The 23,800-nt window shown below is 41.9% G+C and overlaps 1 protein-coding gene across 1 annotated transcript; it reads right to left on the minus strand.

Annotated features, from left to right (window-relative positions):
* Positions 1-85: 85 nt before the first annotated feature.
* On the minus strand, positions 86-20,491 carry c13h18orf21 (chromosome 13 C18orf21 homolog). Its single transcript, XM_041053409.1, has 5 exons — positions 20,216-20,491; positions 14,332-14,354; positions 13,532-13,752; positions 1,663-1,844; positions 86-1,318 (listed from the first exon to the last, which is right to left on the minus strand). Exons 1-5 carry the CDS (start codon positions 20,308-20,310, stop codon positions 1,156-1,158), a joined length of 684 nt encoding a protein of 227 aa, XP_040909343.1. The 5' UTR covers positions 20,311-20,491; the 3' UTR covers positions 86-1,155.
* Positions 20,492-23,800: the final 3,309 nt, after the last annotated feature.

Below are 23,800 nucleotides of genomic sequence, written 5' to 3' on the forward strand. Positions count from 1 at the left end.
AAAGCTGCAAATGTAAGAAATTTTAAAGCACTTATTTCTCAGACATTCTCAGGAAGCAAGAATAAACAGCACAATTTCACAGACTGAAAAGGTTTTATTTCAGAGAATAAAGCTGTAGGCGGAATACAAATGTGAGGTATTTCAGGATTTAAACACATACTGTACATTGAACAGCTAATGGACAACAGGTAGGTAATCAGGCAGTACAAAATGCAGTAGATATATTTAAATTCCTGCTCTTAACAAAAAGATGAAAAGAGTAACCATTCACAAATACATAGCCAAAGAAAATAATAGAAAACTGAAAGCCTTGACAATACGTATTGTCAGTAAGTTATTTGTGTACAGGTTTTAGGCAAATGTGCCTACACAATGTAAACAACAACTGATGAGTCCCACTTTAGATGATAATTACAAATATCTTCATTGGTGACTTGCACAGTCTCAAAACCATTTGTATGCATATACAAAAATGCAACAGTGTCAACAACATATTTACAGCACATTTGTGAAATCTGTCATGTTTAGCCAGTGCCATCACAAATACAGACACATCTCCCCACTGGAGAGGGCCAAAAAAGAAAGTAAGTAAATCAATTCAAATACAAAAGTTTTAACATCAAGTTGTATGAATACCATATAGTCTTATATTTATCATATAAAGGTATAATTGTAACTTAAGAAAAATAAATCCAAAATGGAGAAGGATATTGGCATGTAAACCAGCTTTTCATGCCACAAACATCACCGCAGAACAAAATTGGGTTTCCTGTGATGTTTCTGCCATGTCATAAATACTGAATAATTCCTCAAACATTCCACTTAAAGTAATATCCCCAGCTTAGGAGATTACAAGAAGCGTGTGCTAAATTAGACAAAAAGAAATATTCTCCTCCGACAGGCTCAGCAGAGAATGCAATAACCCTGATTAATAGTTGAAATAATCAGCCCAGTGCTCCCAGTTTCTGCATTCAGAATTCCAGGAGTGCCATTCCTAACAGCCCAGCAATAGATGTGCTGGTGGGCAAACTGTAACCCTTCCCACAAGGGCTAAGAAACCAAGGTTACTCTCTTTAGTTTCCCCTTAGCCTTTGGTGTAAACAGGTTACAACATGGGTTTAACCCTTTGTTTTTGTAAGAGTATATAAGAAATGCTCAAAGTGAGGAAAGAAAATCTTTTAAGCCCCCCTTCTTGCTGCCCTGGTTGTCCTCTCGCATGAGAATCTTGCTGAGGCGCTGGACAACCCAATTTTTAGGTTTAGAAGGAGGCTTGGAGGAAGATGAGCCTGACCCTGAAGTGTGCGAGGAGGTGGAGGACCTGGAGGGAGAGGGAGTGTGTTGGGAAGAAAAAGAGACAGAAAGAGGGTGAGGAACGGAGACTTATGATACAGTAACTTGAGATTTTGTTGGTTGGCAGGAAATGTTAAAAGTGTACTGTCAACGAGTATATGATCTGACAAGCACAGATACCAACACGTAGCACCCGTACAGCTATCTGCAGTTCTCTTAATGCTGAATAAATAGAAACTTAATCATTGAAATACTAACATCCCTCACACACCATCTCAGATGTCTGTGACACCTACTAAGTTTAGTAGAGGAAGGTTATAACTCAAATTTTAGCTCAAGAGATATTAATACCAGCAATCTTAAATAACTTACCTAGGTGTCTTGTCTTTGCCAGGAGTCTTGGGGGTAGTCATGCTGGGCCTGCCAGTTGACTGTGGAGTCTTGTGTTTGCCGGTGCTCCCTGGGGTGCTGTGAGTCTTAGACAGGGTAGCTATAAAGTCCCTGTTCATTCCTTTGTGTCTAGATGTCTTACTACAAGTGTGGCAGGTGGCCATCTGGAATAAGGACAGGAAAGGAGCATATGCATTAATACTGCATGGCCTACATTTATATGCAGGTTTTCTAGAAGGTGAATCTTTTGTCGTTGTAGCTCTTATCTTTCACCAAACCCAGTACTGCCACTGCTGTTTGACTTTCTCTGGGACCCACAACAGTTTGTTATGACTTAGTCTGAACATTGATAGCGGCGACCAAATGACTACAGGGACACACACAGCAGGATTAGCAATGGCTGTGGCAGGTAAAGGGGTGTAATGAGTGCTGCTCCTATGCCCTGGGTGATGCCGGCCAGCCCAAAACCTCACAGATATCAGGCACATGTTTTGCCGTCTCACAGCTGAGGAACAGTTAATAATGGGGTCCAGGACGATGACTGATTGATGGTGATTCATGATGGGACATAATTCACTTAACAGCTGAGACTCTTCCCATTGGCCCTGCCAAACATCCCTGAGATTATCTTACCTTTGAATGTTTGCACAGATATAACTGTACAAACTGAATAACTGGATTAGTTAAAGCAAGATGGGAAACTTTAGCCTATGAGAGGGCAAGGAGGGGCTGTTGCCATGCAGTTTCACCTATTCAGGGTATGGATGCCATGAGAGCCGTCAGCTGGCTTTTGCAGTTAAACTCTCTGAACCTTTTTTTTTAAACTACAATTACTGTGACACTTCAGCTGAGTTTACTCTTTACTGCACCTCACATGACCAATTCAAAACCAATTTCCTGACACAGATTACACATCGCATGCAAACAAAAAATTATGAGATCCTATCTCAGGCAAAGCATGCAGTTATGAGGCGCAACTGCCAGTTTATGAGTTTCTCCTTATTCAAGGCAACAACTGGCAACTCAGACCTCTGCCACCCGCTGTCTTGTGTCCCAGTGATAATGTAAAGTGCATGTAACCAGACTATGACTGAGACACACGACAGCAAATGCCTGTCACAGGGTGCACATAGGCTGTTATGGAATCAGAAGTAATCAATCAATAAGAACTAAAAAAAAGCACAGATCCACAGACACTATGGTACATCCCAAATCAGATAAATGAAACCTGCAATGCTTAATCATCAATCACTTGTTTACATTTACAACATTTTATCTGGCAGATGCTCTTCTCCAATTGCTGTCCAGTATTCACATGTAAAAAAAAAAAAACAGCCTCACAGTGACAATAACTATTTGGAAACAATCACATCATCCCAGTGATGAGCTGACCATTAGAATAAAACAAAAGTTTTTATGTTGTTTTTTTTTTAACTCCTGTAAAGACTGAAGCTCTTGAACAGAAGAGTCAGTTACACTTCTGTCCCTGAAGAATACTTTCCTCACTGTAGCAAATGCAGAACAAAGCGTGAAGTGCAATTTAGTATAGATCAAAAACTCTTCTTCAACATTCCTCCCAACGGTCAGTAACTTAAGTCCCATCAGTGACACAAGCCATCCAGGGTTGCACAAGGTTAAAACTGGTCTAAACAGACCACCACTGCAGAGATCAGCAGGTCTGAGCCAAGCTGTTGACAGTCCTGAATGCTGATGAGATGGAAAACTCACCGACACGAAGGTAGCCATTTCAGAATCTGACAGGTGTCTGTTGGCGAGTGTTGGAGAGTTGGGTTTCGAAGCACCAGGAGGACAGAGTTCCTCTTCCTGTCTATGTGACTGTGTGTGAAGTGTTTACTACATGAGCCCCCACGTCCAGCTTTATACAGGCCAAGCCCGGCAACTGACCCACCCATCTTTGCAGTAGGGGTGTGGCTCAAAGGAGGACTGACCAATGCACTGACAAAAAAGGGTCAGCTAATCTGTGGGACAGCCAGCACTCTGCTGCTGCTGCAACACTTAAACCCAAACTGGATTCATCTAGATACATCCTTGTTTGCAAATAAAAACCTACAGGACAAAAACTCTGAACTTCATCTAAGCATATCCACACACAGAAAGGTATGGCTGAAAGTTGTGATAATACTGTTTCAGTGTGTAAAAACCAAACGATAAATTATTTCTGTTTGTAAACAATATTTTCTTGTTAAAATCAATAGGAGCCAAGTCAAAGAGGATAAATGACAGTACTGAATTATTGAGGAGCTGAAGTGCAACCCACATACAAAACACTGGACGGAATTCAAGAGGAAGACACTGTGCAGACCACTGTGATCATCATAAAAAATGTTTGCTGGTGGTAGTTTTGACTTGTGTTATATGAAGGAATTTCCTTGTAATGTAAAGATAAAAATGAATATAAAACAGGCAAGTGTGCAGATTTTACTTTCCTATCCAGAACCAAACGCCTAATAATGCTGAACAATTTGCCAAATTTAGACATTAATGTGTTCTATAGTCTAAACAGTAAATCATCTATGGACAAGGTATGCATTTTAAGTTTTTGTTTTCTGTAGTTCCTGAGTTAGTGTGATTAGCATGTAAGTGGCATAAAACTAGTTTCTTTCAAACTCCTAAATAGGCAAGCCTCTGTTTCAGCAGATGAAGCTTGACCCTAAAAAAAGAACATTCACTGGTAAAAGCCTTTTCATCAAACTCACTGTCTCTTCTGAACTTGAAATAACTGGTACTAAAATTAGCAGCGCTCAAACCTATTATGTTTACAGTCACTGTATAAACAGAAGTCTGTAACAAGTCAAAGAGCTGGAACAGAGTGTGTTTAACAAATTAAAGAAGAAGTCAGCTGGAGACTATAAAGCCGATCAAACTTACTATTCAGAGACACACTGACTGCAGGCTTTTCTTTGTGTCTGCATGAATATTACAAAGACATGGCAAGGGATGTTATACCAGCACGGCTTTCTGATTATAAAGAGGTATTTCAGGGAAACAGTGCTGGTCTATAATGGGTAGAGTGGCACTACACTGGAGCATGCGGACTCACGTGTATATTAGGAAATATCTATCATACTAAAGTACCCTCAAGCCCAGCATTGCATTTCTAATGTTTCCAGCACTCGCCTTGGAGGCTCAGTGAAGCATTAATGCCATACAGTTAAAATCATACTTGCGAGTCACAAACAACTGGGGAAAGACTCTGAAATAGCTCTGAAACAGAATAACACTTCTTGCTTGCAGCTGTGGGGTGAGACAACAGGAACATATTTTTGACAACAATAAAACTGTATTAAAATAGATGAAAACCAGTGATTCCTAGAAGAAAATTTTAAAAATTGCATGCTTTGGAAAATGGCTGGCACTGATGAAAAACTAAAATGCATAACTACTTATCCAATAAGATTTTAAAGTTTGACAATGGATTTTGTTTTTCTTTTAGAAAAACTGCCACCTTGCCAAGTGCCAATTTCAGAAAAATCATCAAAAGACAATGGGATGTGGAACGACTATATCCAAACGTACATGCAAGTCATATTACACAGTTGCAATAGTAAAGATAAACGAACACCAGAACAGAGAACACATACTTGTTAAAGTGAGTCATTTCAAGGTACGCATCTACACACCTATAACACATTTCATGTGTCTAGTCTTCCATGCATGTGCTAACAGGAACAGGCAATGAAAAGACACACTCTTTAAATTTAATGACGCTGAGCCAGTGACGCACATATTTTACATTTTACACACTGAATCATTCCAGTTTATCACCACATTCCTGTTTATATCTCTCTATCCACCTCAACGTATTTAGTAGTGTTGTGATGAGTCTTGTTATATTTCACACTGTATTTGCTTTATTGTTATTTAGAACCTTTCCATCACTACATCCTGTTATTTCCTGCTACAACTACTCAATTTCCTCCTGTAGGTCATTAAAGTTTCATCTAATCAAACCTAAACAGGATGCTGATGCCAAATACTCAAACAAAAACTATTTGTTCCCAAGTTATAAATGGGGCTATAATCTCAGTTGTAACACATATTGTAAGTGATCAGGGTTGTGGACATTTAGGTGACAGCTTAGATTTTACTAATTTGAACTCAGATGACTGTCCTATGATTGCCAAGGACAAAAAAAAAAAAAACACCTTAGCAAAACAAGAGGTTGGACTCATAGTGAAGTGGATCAAACACAGACAGACAGCTGGCTGCAGATGGATGTTTACAGATAGAATGACCTCATGCTGTTTATCCTCTTGTCCTCTAGTTACCACTAGTGGCAACACTATCATCAGCTGGCCTGCACCGAGGCACTGATATGGCAGGCTCTAAGAAAAGAAACCTTTACCCAGTGAAGGTGTGTGTACATGAAAGCATAGTGGAGAGACTAATTAGACTGAGTTCAACAATATGACAGTCAACAAAGTAACACCGTCCGCTCCAAAACAGTCATCATGGTATGGTTGCCGCATAGCGACGAGATATCACGATAACCTAAAATTAAATCCCACCCATCACGTGTACCCGTTTAATTTACGCTAATCCTTCGACATGTAGTGTATGCACTTGGAGGGGACACACGTGAGCTGCTGCTACAGAGAGATTTCATTTCCTCATCTTGGGCTGCTGATCCCGGCAGCAGACAGACCTACACAGAGGCCAATCAAGCATATGGCAATGGCAACATATTGGAGCTTCAGGGCATGAAGAGGATAAACAGCCACCTATACACATCTGGTGGGATATTAAGGACGATTGCTTTTTGCAGAAAGCTGACTTTCTGTTTGGAAAATACAAGTTCAACATATGGCCAGAGGAAGAAAACATGACTCGTGATTACGATGCTAAACTGAAATCCACTAGACAAGAAACACAGAGAATAGCGATCTAGTATTGGCTGTAATAGGTGGATGTATTCTCACACTAGGTCAGCCTTGACCTTTCATCCCGGCTCCCATCCAAATAATAAGGGGAGCCTGGCATCTTTCTTACAACAAACGCATGCTCATGTTTGTGCTTAACATGAAGCGTGAACTGACACAGACAGCCACAGTCACAGATACACTTAACCTTGATCCCATACACATATATCACTGATGTTTAGCTCTGGGAATTTAGCACCTGCTATTCATCTTCTAAATAATAGAAATAGACAACATGCAATCATACACCTCCATAACAGCAGCTATTTATGGCTCCTTTATGCCATTAGGAAGACAGAATAATGCAAACTGCCAATTCTCATGGTGTCTGTGCAGTGGAGGGTTGAAAGCGGTCAGGGCTCACCAGCATGCCGACAAATCACCAGTCGCCCTTTAATTTATGAGCTTTGACATCCAATCTCAGTTTACATCAATGTACAGCAATAATACTATGAGCTTTAATTCATCAAAATATTGAGAAGTTGTTCATAAATTTGACAACTGTCAGTGACATTGTGCAGCTTTATGCGGTTTGTAACCCAATGCTGTGAGAAATGAGGGGGGGCGAGTTGTGAGTTTAACACTTATAAACAAGTCTGAACCAAATCAACACAGAAATCTCTGTTTCTGCTGACTGGGACCTTCAAGGTCTTTCACATATATATGTATAAATTTTTTTTCAGAAACATACATTTTTGCCACTGTGTGACATCTACACCCTGAGCCTGCTCATAAATATGGAACATTGGTTCCAAGAATTAGAAGATGAATTCCATGTGAAAAAGCGAAATGACACACATCCACAGACACACAAACACAGGCAGACCCACACAAATCAATTCTGCAGATGGACCTTTCCGTCTATTAATAGCCCCTGAGCCATAAATACCTCCCCCTTACTGTCTTTCTCTTTCTGCTGCCAGAGGTCAGCTTGGGTTGATTAGTTTGACCTTGGCAGTGCGATACCACCCAAGAGGAGGAAGATGAGAAGAGTAACAAAGCGAGTGACCGAGTTAGGTGCCTGTGACAGCCTTTGGATTGAATAAAAGCCTGACAAAAGTTTTCAAGTGTTGAATGTTGATTGTGAGGCAGAGTTTTCAAAATGTCTGCCTGTGTGTGTGCATATGTGTGTGCGTGCATTCAAAAGCATCAACATCTGCACGCACTGTGTGTGAAAGTCATTTGAGAGCACGTCGATACAACACAATAAAGCTGAAAGCAGAAGAGCAGTTGGGGGATCAATACGAAGCAAGCAGTGTAAACTTTCCTCTAACCATGGCCTTGCACTGTGATGGTGCTGGCAACCGCTTAGTCACACTGTCTGCAGGCAGGCTGCCCGGTAAACACACAGAGACATCTGATCTGAATGCAGAGCTGGTACACAATGCCATTTTAAAAAGATATCTGTTTCTCTCTCTTTTTTCCATCTCTGCTGGCGCTGGGGATACAGGTCACATTCTATCAAATGTGAGGAGAGGCTGGATGAAAGATATCGACTGATGATTTAGCCCATAGTCTTAAACAAAGTAGGATTTTTCCAGTTAGCCAGATTAGATTTAAGAATAATAGGTTATTCATGCTTTGGATCATTTGTAAATTATATATGAGATCTGTGATGTCTCATGGTAAAAAATAACAAAAAAAAAACTTTGACAAAAATAGAAATGTCCTCAGATAAACTCTGAGAATAAATGCTCCTTGAAATCTTCCAGACATTATCTGTGGAAGATTTATCCAGAGCACACTGACATGGTTTGGTTTAAATTTAGAAAGATGGCCTTGCTTAGTGGCCAAGAGCATTTTGCATTTGTGACATTTCAAAATGCAAAATAAATGTTTCCACTGACTTTCATTTAAAATTTAAAGCATTCAGTCATCATAAGCAGAGAGACCAGAGAGTTAAGTCTTTGCCTTTGTTACTAGGTAGAACATACATGCCTGCTTACACTAATGCCTGGACCTCAATTTACAAAATGTCTTTGATCCGACCTGGGCAGTCCAGTTGTGCCTCAGGGTGCAGCTGATCGGTTCAAAAATAAAACAAACTGGCTTAGAGACAGATCTGGACTTGAAGACTCCTGCCTGAAGAGGTATCTAATGGGGCACGTGTGGCTTTACAACAGATTTGTGATGAATGCCATGAATGTGCACACGTACTGACAGAATCAGTTACGGAGCACTATACCCTCAATGCTCGTGAGTGAGGATCCAAAAACAGAACAGCAGCACCGTGCAAACCTTGGCACACACACCAATTCACAGTTTAACTTACAGTAGGGATTGCCAGGTTCCCGAGGAGACTTTTAATAGTGCGGAGGAAACGAAATGAAGTGAGACATAGAGGCTAATTGAGAGATGACATGCTGTTATGGTGCGGCATCAGGTTCTCTTTATGGGGTTTATCCTACTTATGAGCTGGGTTACAAACATTACGACAGCGGGGAGTCTGAAAAAAGACTGCATTCATTCTGAAAAGGTGTATGTTACACAGTGCACTTCTCAGCACTCTTGTGTGTCCTGGCTCTTCAAGGTTCCTGAGGATGTCTGTCAATGCATCAATTTGTATGTTACCATGCTTAAAATACTTCAGTACACATTTTGTTGAATCCCTACACACGTGAGACATGAGCGAGTGTTTCCACTTCCAAGAGAGTCTCGTCTGTTTGTATGAAAGAAAGCTCAAGGCCAGTACCACTGTTGCTGATCCACATTCCCTCCTGGCCTTTCTCTAACCCAACACCCCCCCCCCTTGTCATCCTGTCACTCGCTGGCCACCCCCGAGGTGTCAAAAGTCCCGGTGGAGCTTTTCCTGTTCTCTGAGAGTCAACAGGCAATGCACCATCGCACCATCGCTGTCTCCTCTTTCCTGTCATCTGTTCAAGAGGCACATTCTCCAGCGGCATTACTCTAGTAAAGATAAATATGACAGAGGGATGTGGTGAAGAGATGGCCAAGAATGGGAGGAGGAGGATGAAATCAAGGTAGGCAGAAGATGAGTTGAGGTAAAAAGAAGGATGGGGATTGGAGAGATAGGAGAGTGTGAGGAGAAAAACAGAAGAACAGGGGATGAGAGGATGAGAGGTGGTTAGCGAGGTCAAGAAGAAGTGGTGACATAAATTACAAAGAGAGGTCAGAGAGAAATGGCCCTTCTCGGAAAAGAGAGAGATTTTCCACCCACTTTTGTTCTGTCACTTTGTCTTCTCACGTCTCGCTCACCTTTTATTCTGAAAACAAGTGTTGTTTTCAGAGAATCGTGACTAGCACATTCGGTAAACGTGCTTATGCATCTGTCTCACAAAAAAAAAAAAAACAGCAATTCTTCTGGTGAACTACCAGGTAGAATCACTTGCTGTTTTCCTTGTAAGTAACTGTTGAGTTTAGATACTGAGAATAAATTCACTTCCAAAACAACATGAATATAAATGGTCAAGGAAAAGTTAGAACTGATCTCTTTTTTTTTTTTTGAAACAAACAAGTCTGCTGGGAAGTATAAATCTATGTTTGAGGAGGGAGAGCGGAAGAATGAAGGAGGAGGAGAGTGCGCTAGCCTTCGGTCCATGTAGGGTCTCTGCCTCTCTTGTGGTGCTACAGTCCAACTTATGTCCATAACCACTGCTAGATAAGCTGGCCACCATGTACAAATATACCTGATTTATATTACCTCTAAGACACAACTTCACAGAGCTGAGGAAAGCACCTCATGCTCTGGCATCCACCCTGAGGGCGGCACATACATATATCCTAAAGCGAGAGCAATATGGTGTGAAATGAAGGGGATTTGCACCTTGGGGTATAAATACTGCCGCCCTTGAGTAAAAGTGTGATTATGCATCTGCTGGTCATGTGTTTCTGTCCTGATGTTTTTATGCTTGCTACATTTTAGTTAATACAGGCACATATTTACTATAGATACAGTATGTTATAGAGGATCAGCACAGAAAATGACATGCATTACAGTAGTATACAGCATGTAGGTAGTATGCATGTACAGGACATAGTAATATGCTGTATGGAAATTGTTTGGAAGAAAAAATATTTCACTCACAAAAGCTGGGAAGGCTTTATGAATGCAACTCGGCCTTGATAAACTACTTAAACTAATCCAGATGGTGGAGAAAAAAAAAGCGATCCTAAAAACAACCACCTCTTCAAAGTGTCTCACAACCTCTCATCCTCAGCATAATCCCAGAACTGTTTTGACACTTGAAAGAACACTGAGAACACGGGCAAACATGGATATCTGCATCTGCAAATACTCACACCTTTTAAATAAACATCTGTCTCACTCCACACACACACAAACACAAACACACACACACACAAAGAGGCATGAATGTGACAACAAATTTATACGACAGTGTGTTTTGCTTATTCCTCCAATAAATCCTCCACTTCTTCCTGTGGGCATCATGTGACTGACAGTAAGGAGAGCAGAATATTGTGTACACAGACATAACACTCAACTCTGGAACACAGAAATAAAACTGTAAAATGATGAACCACTGACATAAAACAAATTAAGGCTTCATGATCACTGTGGCAAATGATCTCACTCGGGCAGAGTTCAAGATCTGTGGACAGTGTTTTTTAAACAGCAGCAAAAATCAAAATCAATAGCAGCAACTTCTGAAAATGACAAATAAAACATTACTTTTGATTCTCCTGGTACCCTGACTATGACCCCACACTTCTTTAAAGAGGAGACGAATGGATGCTAATCTTTTTATTCAGGCTCTCATGCTGAGCCCCTTTCCCTGGCAATGCTACTATGCTCTGTTCATCAGCATGGAGCCAGGGAGGTAAAGAAAGGCAAGCCGTCTACATTCCTTCTCTTATCTCTCCGCTCCACCATTTTGCATTTGAGGGTATTGCCTCTCTATCACCCTTCTGCCAAGCACAGGAGTATGCAGTCTCGTGTATGTGACTTGACTTGTTACCTCCTCGCACTTCAAGTAAATGAAAGGCGAGTGACCATGAAAACAGAGGGTAAAAATACCTTGGAGGACATGCTCAGGGTGTATTGGTTTACTAGGAAGTCATGTGATGAACAAGCATCAACATTCCCCATCATGACCAAAACACTGTTGACAAATGAGTAAGAGCAGAGGCGCACAGTCACAGCTGAGAGAGAGGCCTTTACTGCGCACAACACACAACACAGTTATGTCTGACTAAGTGTGACGTATCAGCTGAGAGTTACACTAGAGCCATTCACTGGTTAAAGTTTATGAATTTGAAGGCCAGGACCGGGTTGTCCCAGCTATTCAAGAATCCAAGCTTGTGTGTAAAGTAAGAAATTCAACTTTGGTTAATTCTTTCATCACTTTCCCCCTGAGCTGCCTTTCAGATTTTGATAGCTATCCCTTAAAAATCTGCAAAGTTGAGAATGATTTTCATGGTTTTCAAATTTTTATAGGGTTTGAACAGAGAAAACAAGCCTGGAAATTTAGTGATCAATTTCCAAGCTGTCCTGCATATTATTTATTCAGTACACTATGATGCTGAAAGCCCCTATGATGCACCTCTAAGAATTAATGATTGCCTCCACCATGTAAAGATTCTCTCAAATCACTTTCTCCAGATGGAGACCCTGGATCTGACCTTCACCACAGTCCACACAAGTAGAACAGAAAGGGGCACGCAGCCACTGCTGCATACAAATGACAGAAGATGAAAACTTTTTCTCCTGCAGCCCATCATTTGACTTCTCCTGTTCACCTTTCTTATCTATCTGCTTTCCACACTCTCGCCTTTTTTTTTTTTTTTACCCTACTCTGTTATTCTCCTTCACGTCTCTCACTACCTTTGTTTTACTCCTTCTCCCTCCCTCCACCTCTGTCTGCCTCTTTGCCCTCAGAGTCAACTGATATATAGTGGAGAGTGGGTTCAGAGTGCCTTGTGCGGTGAATACCTGCATACTAAACGAACCCAACCAGCTTTTAATGAGGCAGCAGCATTTCCACTAGAGCTGCTCTTCATTAGGCTGATGTCAGATCACCAGAGGGGCTCTTCAGTGGTTATCTCCTATCACTGCTCTCTGATGCAGTGGGGGAAAATGCCACAAGCTCCACCAGCAGTTTCCTCATCTAAATGGACTTATCAGTGGAGTGGGTGGGTGCTGGCCAAAATCCGCTTTCCATTTTCTCCCTCACAGGTGCTATCCATTAAGAAGGCCCAACAAAAAGGACCAACAGAACAATTTAGGGGGCTGTGGGAGTGAACAGGGTGAGTGTCGACAAAGCGCTGTCTGGCAACATTAGTTCTCGTACAGTTAAGCTTAATGGGACCACTGTGAAGGCTGTAATGATGAGTGGAGCACCATAATGAAACCAGAGGCTTTCTGTGGAAAGCATAAAAATGACTTCATCAATCTTAAGAGCAACAGCGGCTATAAACAATACATTAAAGAGAAAACAAAGAGCGTGTTAGGCTATAATAAACAATAATGTGCTATAATTTTGATCACCACTAGGAAAATTCTTTTGTGTCTTACCTCCTTCATTGGTCAGAGGTCAACACCAGCTACAGAACAAATGTCCAGCTCGAAGACTCTGCAGTGAGGCTGATGTTAAAGACCACTATTACCAACACAATATGTAATAAAATAAATAAACAAAGGACATAATACACAGAAATTGTTTGAGGTAAATCAGCAACTGTGACATTACAGTTTTCCAGCAGGTATTATTCCTAAATACCAATATCAGCATCTGCCCCAAAACTGCAACTAAAGTCAGGCTATAAAAGCCACTACACCACCCTTCCCTCCATACCTCCCCATAGTTCAACACCACCCTAGCAGAGGACAATGCATCAGGCATATACGGCCTGTTTTCCCGCAAGGACAATATGCAGCAGTGCAGTACAATGCATAGCCATGTCTGTGGGGCTGTAGTGTTTTGTCTTCTCACCAGTACTGAGGAGGACTTTTGGAAGTGGTGCAGCAGATTTTTCTGCACCAGGCTGAGTCGTTTGCCCCGAGCCTTTCTGCGCAGGATGCTCTGCAGCCGTGCTGATGGACGCTGCTTGGGCCGCAGTCGCATCCGGTGATTGTCAGGCTGCAGCCACTGATAACAGTACGGGCACATCAAGGTGCTCTGCAGCAGACTGGAGGATTTCAGTTCCGGTGGTGCTGAGAAAAGGAGAGAGACAGGTTTTATAAAGCCTATAAGCAAATATTCTAGAGCAGTTTCTGTGCTGAAACCCTGCTGAAATCATTACAACATCCCAACTCACAATATCCACAGAAAAACAATCCACATTGCAATGTATCTGTCATTCCCAAACAACATTTTGCAACTGTTTATTCTCTCAACATCCAGATTTCATAAGTAAAACTATCAGTTCCTGCAATAAGCAGTTCAGTTCTCCAAATCAACCTCTGAACAAACACCATAGTGTTCTCTTAGGGACCAGGGCTTGTGTTATTTGGAGGAGAAAAGCCTGAACAGCCTTTCTAAGTGGCACTACTGCCTATTGATGTGGCTTTAGCTGGCGTGTGTCTGAGTGTGTGAGTATATGATTGTGTATGTGTGATCCCACCAGGCAGTCTGCTACAGACAGCAGGCTGACTCAGTGTGTTTAGCTAAGGGTTTAGTGAAGTTTATCAACCCTGACAAGCTTAGGACATCACTAATGAAAACATGCAAAAGAGAGAAGTTACAAATTAAAAGGGAGTTTCTTCAGGGGATGCACAGGTCTTTTAACTTACCGTTCACATTCACAGGCCACTGCCTAGGGAAGAAAAAGAGGAGACGAGATTAGACACTTGGAGCAGATATACCAGGTGAGAGTGAAAGTAATCTGGGCTTAATGTTAAAAACCATTAGTACAGGATGATTAGAAAGTAAAACTTTAATAGTTACATCTTCTCTTTTATTGATAAAGTTTTTGGCTTGTTTTGTCAACTAAAACACTTCATTCATGTACCACGCATATTTATGGATTTCAAAATGCTCTAGTCAATTTGCATTAGAACAGCTCCGTTCACACTGCAATAACGTAATAAACAAATAAAGAGGTACACTGATGAGGAAAGCCTATTTGGACTAATTTTTGTTCCATGTAATTGTCAGTTTAAACCATTTAGTGAAATAATGTCGCAGAAACAATTCTGTTAAAACACATTCATGCAAATAAACCCATTACAAGATGGAAATACTAATTAGGGAAAAAAAAAAAAAAAGAGTTGGTAACAGACAGCACTCCCCATTATGTGCAGTGGAAAACATGCAACCGGAAAAGGTCTCTCCCAAACAATATGGGGCAACTCTCCAAACCATTTCAATGGCCTCCCCTTACCCCCTCCCCTCCAGGCAGGGCTGCCTCTCTGACTGCTAGGCTGCCTACAGCTTTGGAACTCTCACAATGAGATATTTGCGCAAACATTTTAACTAAGCCGCTGCTAAGTCCCCCCCTAAAATTAGCCACCGGCTTAAATCGATGAAGGGAAATTTGCTGTCCAGCGGCACGTGTGGCAGGGACAGAGATAGGGACAGGGTTGGCTATTTATGGAGAGGAGGGGTGGGGGAGAGGTGGTGAGAGGTCGACTTTAATCTGGAGTTGACCTGCTGGCTCCTGCTGTGGCGTCTGGCTGCAGCGGTTTGTTGTCAATCTGCACTTGTACTCCCAACCACCCCATATGTGAGACGGTGTATTATACTGCAGCATGACGTTGGATGCAGCTGGATGCATGGTGGGGTGTAGAAAGATTTGCAACATCCCTCCAACCACTCATCCCACAGTCTGAGTCACTGTCCCCTTGATGCCCTCCACCACCACCCCCCCCCCCCAAATTTAATAATCAGTGACTGGATTAAACTGTCAGATTATATAGAAGCCCTGTCAGAAAATGCTGGAAATGAAGAGAAGCTGTACGAGGCCGACGTGGTGGATTGTGACTCTGTAGAGGACTGATAATGACTCATGGGCGTTGAGCGATTCCCCAAACACTTTGTCATTCAGAAAGCTTTTTCGATTATTCTTAGCTGAGAGAAAAGTCCTCTTTAGAAAGTTAGCAGGTTTCGAACACATTTTCTGAAGTGGTTGCTTCACTATTGATAATCAATGATTCTTAGGCCCACTTGACACCACTGATGAATACATTTTGACTACATAAAACACATTTTTATTCCCATGCAGTACTAAAAAAAAAAAAAGCAAATCCTCTGACAATGCCCCTGTTAAAAAACCACAAACAGACCACTGATGGTTCGAGTGCAGAGAAACTGAATTCTTGAGGAATTTTGTTTTCCGGCAATCTCGCTCTTCGCACTGCTCCCAGCTCTCAGAAACTGTATACCACAAAGACCTCTTCCTCTTCCACTGCACTAATCTTATTAACATACTTGTCATGCATCTCCTTTTAAGTGCACACTTAGCTGTGGTGATGAACACTGAAGATATGGGCTCTACACATGGACAGCTGACAACTGGGACATGCTATCAAAAGGAAAAAAAAAAAAACAGGAGATGCCAAAGGAGGGGGGGGGGCATTATGACATTATATCTTGATATCTTGGCTACAGTGTGATAATGTAATTACACACAGAAGTGTTGGCTGAGGCAAAGCGTGCAAAATTAAAAGCATTATGAACATTTTATTGCTACCATCAGGGGAAAGAGTGTGACTGCTGGCAAACCCTGGAAAACCCTCACTCATACTTGTAACTCATTCAGACATTTAGACACAGCGGTCTGGCACAGGTAGCGGCGTGGTCAGTGTCAATCAGTGAACACTCTAGATGCTGTATCCCTCCACAGCACAGAGTGGCAGGGTCCCATTTATCAGTTGGATGTGACAGAGACAGAGAGGCCAGCAGGAGCCTCCTAGTCTGGGGCTCGCTTGCACGGGTGGAGACGTCGGCTGGCTCCTGCTGAGAGGGGCCGCAAGACGAGAGATACAGTACGAGAGGAGGTGAGTGGTGACTGAGAGGAAAGAAGACTCAAAAGAAAAAACTGTGGTTGTGGGGAGGACAAATGCAGCGACCGATTTTGAAAAAAATTAAAGGTAATGACTGTCAGATCATTGTTGGAGATAGATGAAAGGAAGGGTGACAGGGTTCGATTGAATCAAAGCACCGCGCAGCTCTAGAGCTGAAACAACTACTACAATTAATTGACAAATCTACTGAAAGAAAATCCACTGGCAACTATTTTCATAATTGACTAACTGGCTAAACAATCACTGGCTCCAGTATCTTAAAAATGAGGATTGGATGCATCTCTTCAATAACTGACTGACTCGTTAACTAAATAAAGAAATAATTGACTGAATATTTATCTGCTAGACTGTTGCTTGAAAACATCCCCTAGGTCTGAAACTGTTATGACCATTTTCTGTCAATTAATTCATGAATTAACAAAATAATTGGCAGATTACATGAGTCAGTTAAAGCCCTACTCTGCCTTCATTAAATTCCTGCCAACACAGACTTCCACTGATTAACCAGAGTTCCAATATTAATGGCCAATATTGGATTATCACCGATATCAGCATAGAAAACACGCCGGCCCTGTATGAAGAAAAAAAAACCCATTCATAATACAGAACAAAAGCACTGAAGGCTATTTAAAAACCCAGTCATCATGACAGTGTTTGTCCAGCAGACATCCTGCATATTTTGGTTATCAGAGCACTCAGTCAGGCTCTGGTTACTAGACACACAACTATGATTATGAACTTACTGGAAAACAGCTTCACTGGTGCGGCAACGTGAGCCACAATAAAGTGACGTCGGCTCACAAACAAGGACAAAAACACACACATGAAACAGGCCGTCACGTTCACTAAACGCACTCAGAGGCAAGCCACCACCCCCACGCACACATACCCACACCCAAACCCTAAACCCCAACCCAACCCAACCCATGCACGCAGACCCAAATAACCAGCGATAATACATTTGTAATCCTGATGCGAGCGTACACACAAACACACTCAGTCATCACTGGCCTGACAGAAGGGGAAGACAGTGGCAGAAGGAAGTAAGACAATCCGCAACAAATATGTGGAGTAGCGTGTATGAGTAATGACACGCACCCACGAAACAAACACCCCAGTGACGCATGGGCCGAAAGAGAAGACACTGGAAAGCCCCAGAGGAACACAGAGAGACTGCTGTGGTTCATCGAGACCAAGAACATCGACAACACACACTGACCACGTATGCCAGTCATTTCAGTGGATGCTGATGAAAACATTTTCGTTTCCACTCATTTAACTCGTTGACTGTGTGTCCGAGACCTCTGTCTGAAACATTAATTCTTAACAGTAATTTCCTTCCTAGTGTGCCTTCACTCCGGATTAATTAGCTCATCACACTAAGAGTACGTTTTGGATGTGCCTGCTAATTGTGTCTTCTCTGCCAGGCACTTTGGCATGAAACCAGCCAGGTCTTACAGCCAGTGGTCCAAACATTTAGATTTGTGTCTTGCCCGCTGGACAGCTGGTCATAGTTAACTGTGGTAAAAATGTTCTCTGTAACCACAGCTCATCATAGCCAGAGAATCTGGGGAACAGATCAGTGTATTAAAGGAGCAGCGGCGTTCGCACACATCCGTAAAATGACCCTGACTTGGGGTTTCACTATTAAAACCTCTGTTTTTGTTTCCATCCGTGGTTCTGTCCACAAATTTCCTGGCTCAGGTGAAAGAGAAAACAAGCTGGAGGACACAGGGACATGGCAAGAACCCAACTCAAACAAGCCACACACACAAGCGCGCACACGCACACACACTCACACGCACACACACAGTACTACACCTGTTAAATACATTAATATCTGCACTTATAACCATGCAGACATGATAAAGAAAAGTTGAGCACACATTCTGTACAATGGTAGGTGTGCATGGTCCATGTGCACACACACACAAACCTTCTTTCCTTTTCTTTCTCTCTCATACACACACACACTCTGAAGCTTAAGAGGATTTTTCTTCAAATTACTTTCGGCTTTCACTCTCCACACAACAAGGCAATCACCGCTGTGTGGGATATGCCCAAAAAAATGGAATAAAGTCCCATTTTGGCAGAAGCAACGAAACTGAAGCAGTGAACTTTAAATAACAAAGTAAATTAGAAACTGGCATTAATTACTGTTGTGCTTTATTCAAATAGGAATGAAAAGACCTGACTACAGGAGACTGATTAATGCCTCCTGTAGATGAAGACAGCTGGGACACTGGGAAAGACTTGGTGCTCTGTATGGGTCCTTTTAACAACCATGAAAATGACACAAGAGAGGAAAAGAGACTTACAGACTACCTGGTTCCCCTGTGGACTGTCTTTACTTGCACCACATTGTTTTCTCCATACTCTCATTTTTATGCTTGTTATGAAAGTGCTGTGACCTCACTGATGAAATCTCCTTCACTCTGCACCTGTGTAACACTGAATGACTGTCAAGATAAACTGAATTCATCAGTTGCAGTAGCTCACACATGCCACACAGATTCAAACACTACACCTACACATGAGCAGCCACTGGACTTAAAACTGGCTCCTGTCCAGCTTCAATAGACCATTCATGTAACAGGAATAGCAGCAGGCAGGCAGGCAGGCAGGCTACAGCCCAGTGGCACAACACAAACACTGATGCTTCACAATACGATGCAGAATTCAATGTACAAATAAACAACAATATCTTGATTGTGATGCTACTGAAGACAAAAAGTATCCAACAGCAAAATCTTATGCATTGATTTAGTTGTTAGTTGTTGTTTTTTTTTTTTGGAGGCACAAACAAAATGATAAACAAAGCTGTGGATGTAGATCAGTCACCAACCATCAGTCAACATTCAGGGTGGCTGTAATACAGACCTTTAAGGGCAAATCTACAAAAAATGAGTGAAAATATGAGTGTGAGATGTAATCAAGCCTTATTCAGTTTTAAAACGCACAGATAAATGGTAAGATAAGCAACTTTGTGAATAGCCACAGCCATTTGTCAAACACCTGCGGATATTCTGCCCTTTGAACAGTGGTTCAATATTAAAACAACAATCACAGCAGCAGTTTCCTGCTGTCACTCTCAAACTGATTTACAGGTCTATATTTCAGTTAAATGCTGATTTTTCATTTCTAACTGTAGCCTATAATTTTATATGTAAATATAAAAGAAATAACATAAACAGCTGTGCATGTCTCATCTACTGTATGCCTATAGAAAAGTTCCCTATTTCCACACAAACCACTAGATCTGCTAAGTTATTGTGTTTTCATACTGAAGCCTGGTCAAAATTCAGCCAATATCCCTGTATGTGTACAGGTAATAGAGGTGAACCCACAGTAGTCATTATTTTCCACGTGTTAACATTTACAGAATGAAATAACGGTATTTTTGAAATAACATATAGTTTTGTTCGGGCTATTGGACGTATCTAGACACGTCTCTGGCACAAACTAATGTCAAAATTTCCTTCGACTACTTTCGACTCACAAATACACCTGGCTAAATATAATTCCTCGGAAAGGGAATCAGCTGTTAACACTGGTCGAGCTCTTCCCTCTAGCGTCCATGTGCCGCCATTACAACAATATAGGACAAAAAGTTCGTATAGATTCATGAAAGATTTGAAAGAAAGTTTCTTACAGGAAGAACCGTGACAGCTCCGGACATGTTTCTTTATACAGAAGAGAAGCGTTTAACAGAAACGTGGCAGATTTCTCGTCATGATGAGTCTTCATTTTTCAAAGTGTCCAGCTGCCACGCGTGAAGCTCCGCCGTTAAAACTTCTCCTTCATTTAAGAGGGCAACAAGTTGGAAACGGGAGCTTTAAAAGCGTTTATGCACACAACTGCAGCTTCGACGACCAATAAGAGCGTACAATGCGTTAACTTTAATCTACATAAGACTAACGTTGCTGCCGGGTTGCTGCGCGAGCGACAGAAACCCACGTTTGGTCGCGAGATTCTGACGTTGCGTGCGGTGCAATGTGGGAAATGGAGTCACTCTAAAGCACTGCGGAACAACTGTTTTGTAAGGTAGCCAATGTTTGCTGATGTGTTTTTATTCTACTATGTGGTTATTCCTAAAATAAATAAATAAAACACAGAGATTAAAATAAAATTAAATAGAACAAGATTGAAATAAAAATCAAAATAATTGCAGGCTATTTCTTCACAATGATGACTCTGATTTAAAATGAACTTTTAAATGGTTCAGTTAGGGATCGGGAATTGTTCATAGCCCCAGTTTAAAGTCAGTGCGTCTGTGATCAGCCAGTCATGTCACCTATAGCTAAAGATAAATCCTCAGACACTAGCTCACTTCTGCATTTTTGAGATGTCCAACGATGACAAGTTATTCATTTAGCGCAAGTACATTCTACCCAGCTCTACTGAATAGATATCCTTGATGTCATCATTCCTTAGATCTTATTGGACAGTAAGAATTACCAATGTTAGACGACAGTGGGTTATATTGACATCATTATTGCTGTATCCTGCGCATATCAGAGCGCTAACAAAACAGGTTTGTTGAGCTCCAAACAGACATGCTTTAACCTGTGCCATCCGACAAAAGACTCAAGGTATCGCCTGAGTCTATAAAAACTCTTGCTGGAGCCACTGAAATTATTGCATCGGATCTGAAAGGGAATTCTGCTGAGAGAAAGGGAGCTAAATGTGAAACTGGATATTCTGAAGCAGCAGCAGCAGCAACGGGGAGGAAGAGCTTACTGAGTGCGCACCGATGGGCAGCCTACCCTCTGGTGTGCGGACATCAAAAAGAAGAAACCCGATCAGACACAAGCCCAGTGGAAAAGAGACGCGAAATGACAAGGCAGAAGTTACAAAGAGGTTTTTATTCGACACAAGAGGCGATTTCATTCAGCACCAGCGATATCAAGAGCTCCTGCTCTGCTCGTAGCAGAGTGGCCAAGGCGGCTGATCGGCGGACCGGTGCGTTTTACGCGCATCTTTTCCCGGAATATTCCTCCTGCCTCACAGTAGGTTTTCACACCTTCATTCATGACAAATACTGCGACTTTAATCACAGGCAGACAATTTATCGGCATCATAGCCATTACAATTTATCACGGTCCCACTTGAACCTGAGTTGCAAACAGAAATAGGCTTTAATGACAATCTCAAATCAAATTCAATTGATAACTGATCATTTTCATCCTATAATGTGCCTTTTGGAACTTTGGCATAGGCTAAAGTACATATATTGTGCATAAGTACAATACGGAGTAGCTATACAGGGCATTAGAATTATACAATACAAACAGTACAGTATCTTGATTGCGAGTTCATTATTCAGTGCTTATTTATTGTATTCTATTTGTATCCATTATGGTTCAGTTGCAATGAAGGATTTTCTATATGCTTACGTGTTGTCGCTGTCTGGAGTCTTCTACAATTTTGCTCTTTACAGGTGACACTTGTGTCTTTGCAATGCGTGTGCGCGTGTCAAGTGTGTCCGTTTATGGTGGGAGGGGAGGCGGAGAGTGGGGTGGCGAGGTGGGGGCTGCCTCCAGACTCTGAAGAGATAGTCCCATTAAAACCACCGGGCCAGTGTAGAGCGTACAGAAACTGATGGAGTAAGCTAAAGTGTGAGGGATTGCTCCTCACTTTGTCCGCGAGTAAATCTTCACTTTATCAGGCGCTGTCAGGCAGGCGCCTCCTCACAAGATTGAAATAGCCGAGCGGTGCAGCTCCGCGTAAAGTGTAGTCTGCGGATAAACGGATTTTCCCTTACGACCAGGACTAAATTGACCCGCGATTTCGAAGGAGAGTCAGACAGAGAGACTGACAGACAGGCAGGCAGGGAGGCTGATATGGTGCTCAAAGTGCGACCATGTCCTCATCCCGTCTTTACTGCCGTGCAGCTGAAATGAAAAAGGACCCGGACTGTGATAGAAAGGTAGGCTGAATGCTTTCTCTCACTGATTCAGAGGTCTCAAAAACAATTTGCATAAATGAATGTTGTACCTGTGATGAGCCAAATAAATAAATAAATAAATAAATAAATAAATAAATGCAATGTTAATGACCACAAAAGACTTGTAGAATACTTCTCCACTAATACAGATACATTTTGAAATGATGTTATAAATGAACATCATTTTCCTGCAGAGCACCGGAAAGCTGAAGCCTATGGAGATAAATCACATAACTACCAGGCAATGCTGTAGTGTTAGTACATTTTTTGAAGGGTGTCTGGAAATGTGAGGAAATTTATGTGCGTATAGTAACATTAGAAATTCAGCAGATACTTTTACAGCTTTTAAGTTCAGCACATTTTTAGAATAAACTTCACCGGTGGGAATTTAAACCCTAAAACTGTCTGACCAGTGTGGTGCTTTGCTGACTCACAGATGATGGAACCTGCGTCCCTTTAAATGGTCTACTCACTGAGCCACACTGGACCACACCTGTCTCCACCTTGCTGTGTGTGGTGAGACAGGTCCGGAGCTGGCAGGGCTCTTCTTTCACCTTTAGAGGACCTCACTGGGGGGCCAGAGACATCCCACAGTGTCCTGTCAGCATTTGCAGGGGAAAGCCAGTCGTGGCAGCAGCAGCACCAGCAGCCATTGAACCAGCTATCACTCCTGAAACGCAACACCAGCTCCAATAGTGCTGAGAAAGCTCAGGAGAAAAGGCTCAATGTGCTGTGCTGCTGTGCCTGAGCTGAAGAGCACACACGTGTGATTACAGTCAGTTGTGTCTGTTGTACATCTTTGTGATGGTTTCTCCCAGACGTGGAGCTATAGGGTCTACTTCAATCAGTCTTCTCCTGCATAGTGATGGGAACCACAGATATGCATTCACTCTGTGGCTGTTACATCAGGTCGTTCTCCTGCAGAACTCCCTGACCTTACACATCTCCAGCAGGAGCATTGCTGAGTTTAACAATCTATACCCTGTAATGAGTGTAATTATCCACTTGAATTAATAATTAATATAATATAAGGTCACCCAGTGAGTCAGGTTTTATGCTGCATTTGTTTTAGTCTTTTGTGCATAAACACCTTGTTAGTGCAGTCTTGCTAATCCTGAGCTTACTTAGTGCTTTTTAGCAGCCAGTACTTCTGCCTTTCCTCCTGTATCTCAAACATGTGTGTGCACATCTCTCTTCCTTAGTGGTTTCTTACGAAGCATTTGTCTTTTTAATGCATCGTTTAGAGAGTAAGTATTCTTCAAGCACCCACGGGCATTGTGATGCATTTAT

Source organism: Toxotes jaculatrix, chromosome 13 (assembly GCF_017976425.1).
Source record: "Toxotes jaculatrix isolate fToxJac2 chromosome 13, fToxJac2.pri, whole genome shotgun sequence".
NCBI lineage: Eukaryota > Metazoa > Chordata > Actinopteri > Toxotidae > Toxotes > Toxotes jaculatrix.

Coding starts and splice junctions, on each gene's coding strand:
- c13h18orf21 (XM_041053409.1), bottom strand. CDS start 20,310: ATGAAGACTCATCATGACGAGAAATCTGCCACGTTTCTGTTAAACGCT. Junction 14,355..20,215: donor GAGCTGTCACGGTTCTTCCT/GTAAGAAACTTT, acceptor TTTCTTCCCTAG/GCAGTGGCCTGTGAATGTGA. Junction 1,319..1,662: donor GGCAAAGACAAGACACCTAG/GTAAGTTATTTA, acceptor CTCTCCCTCCAG/GTCCTCCACCTCCTCGCACA.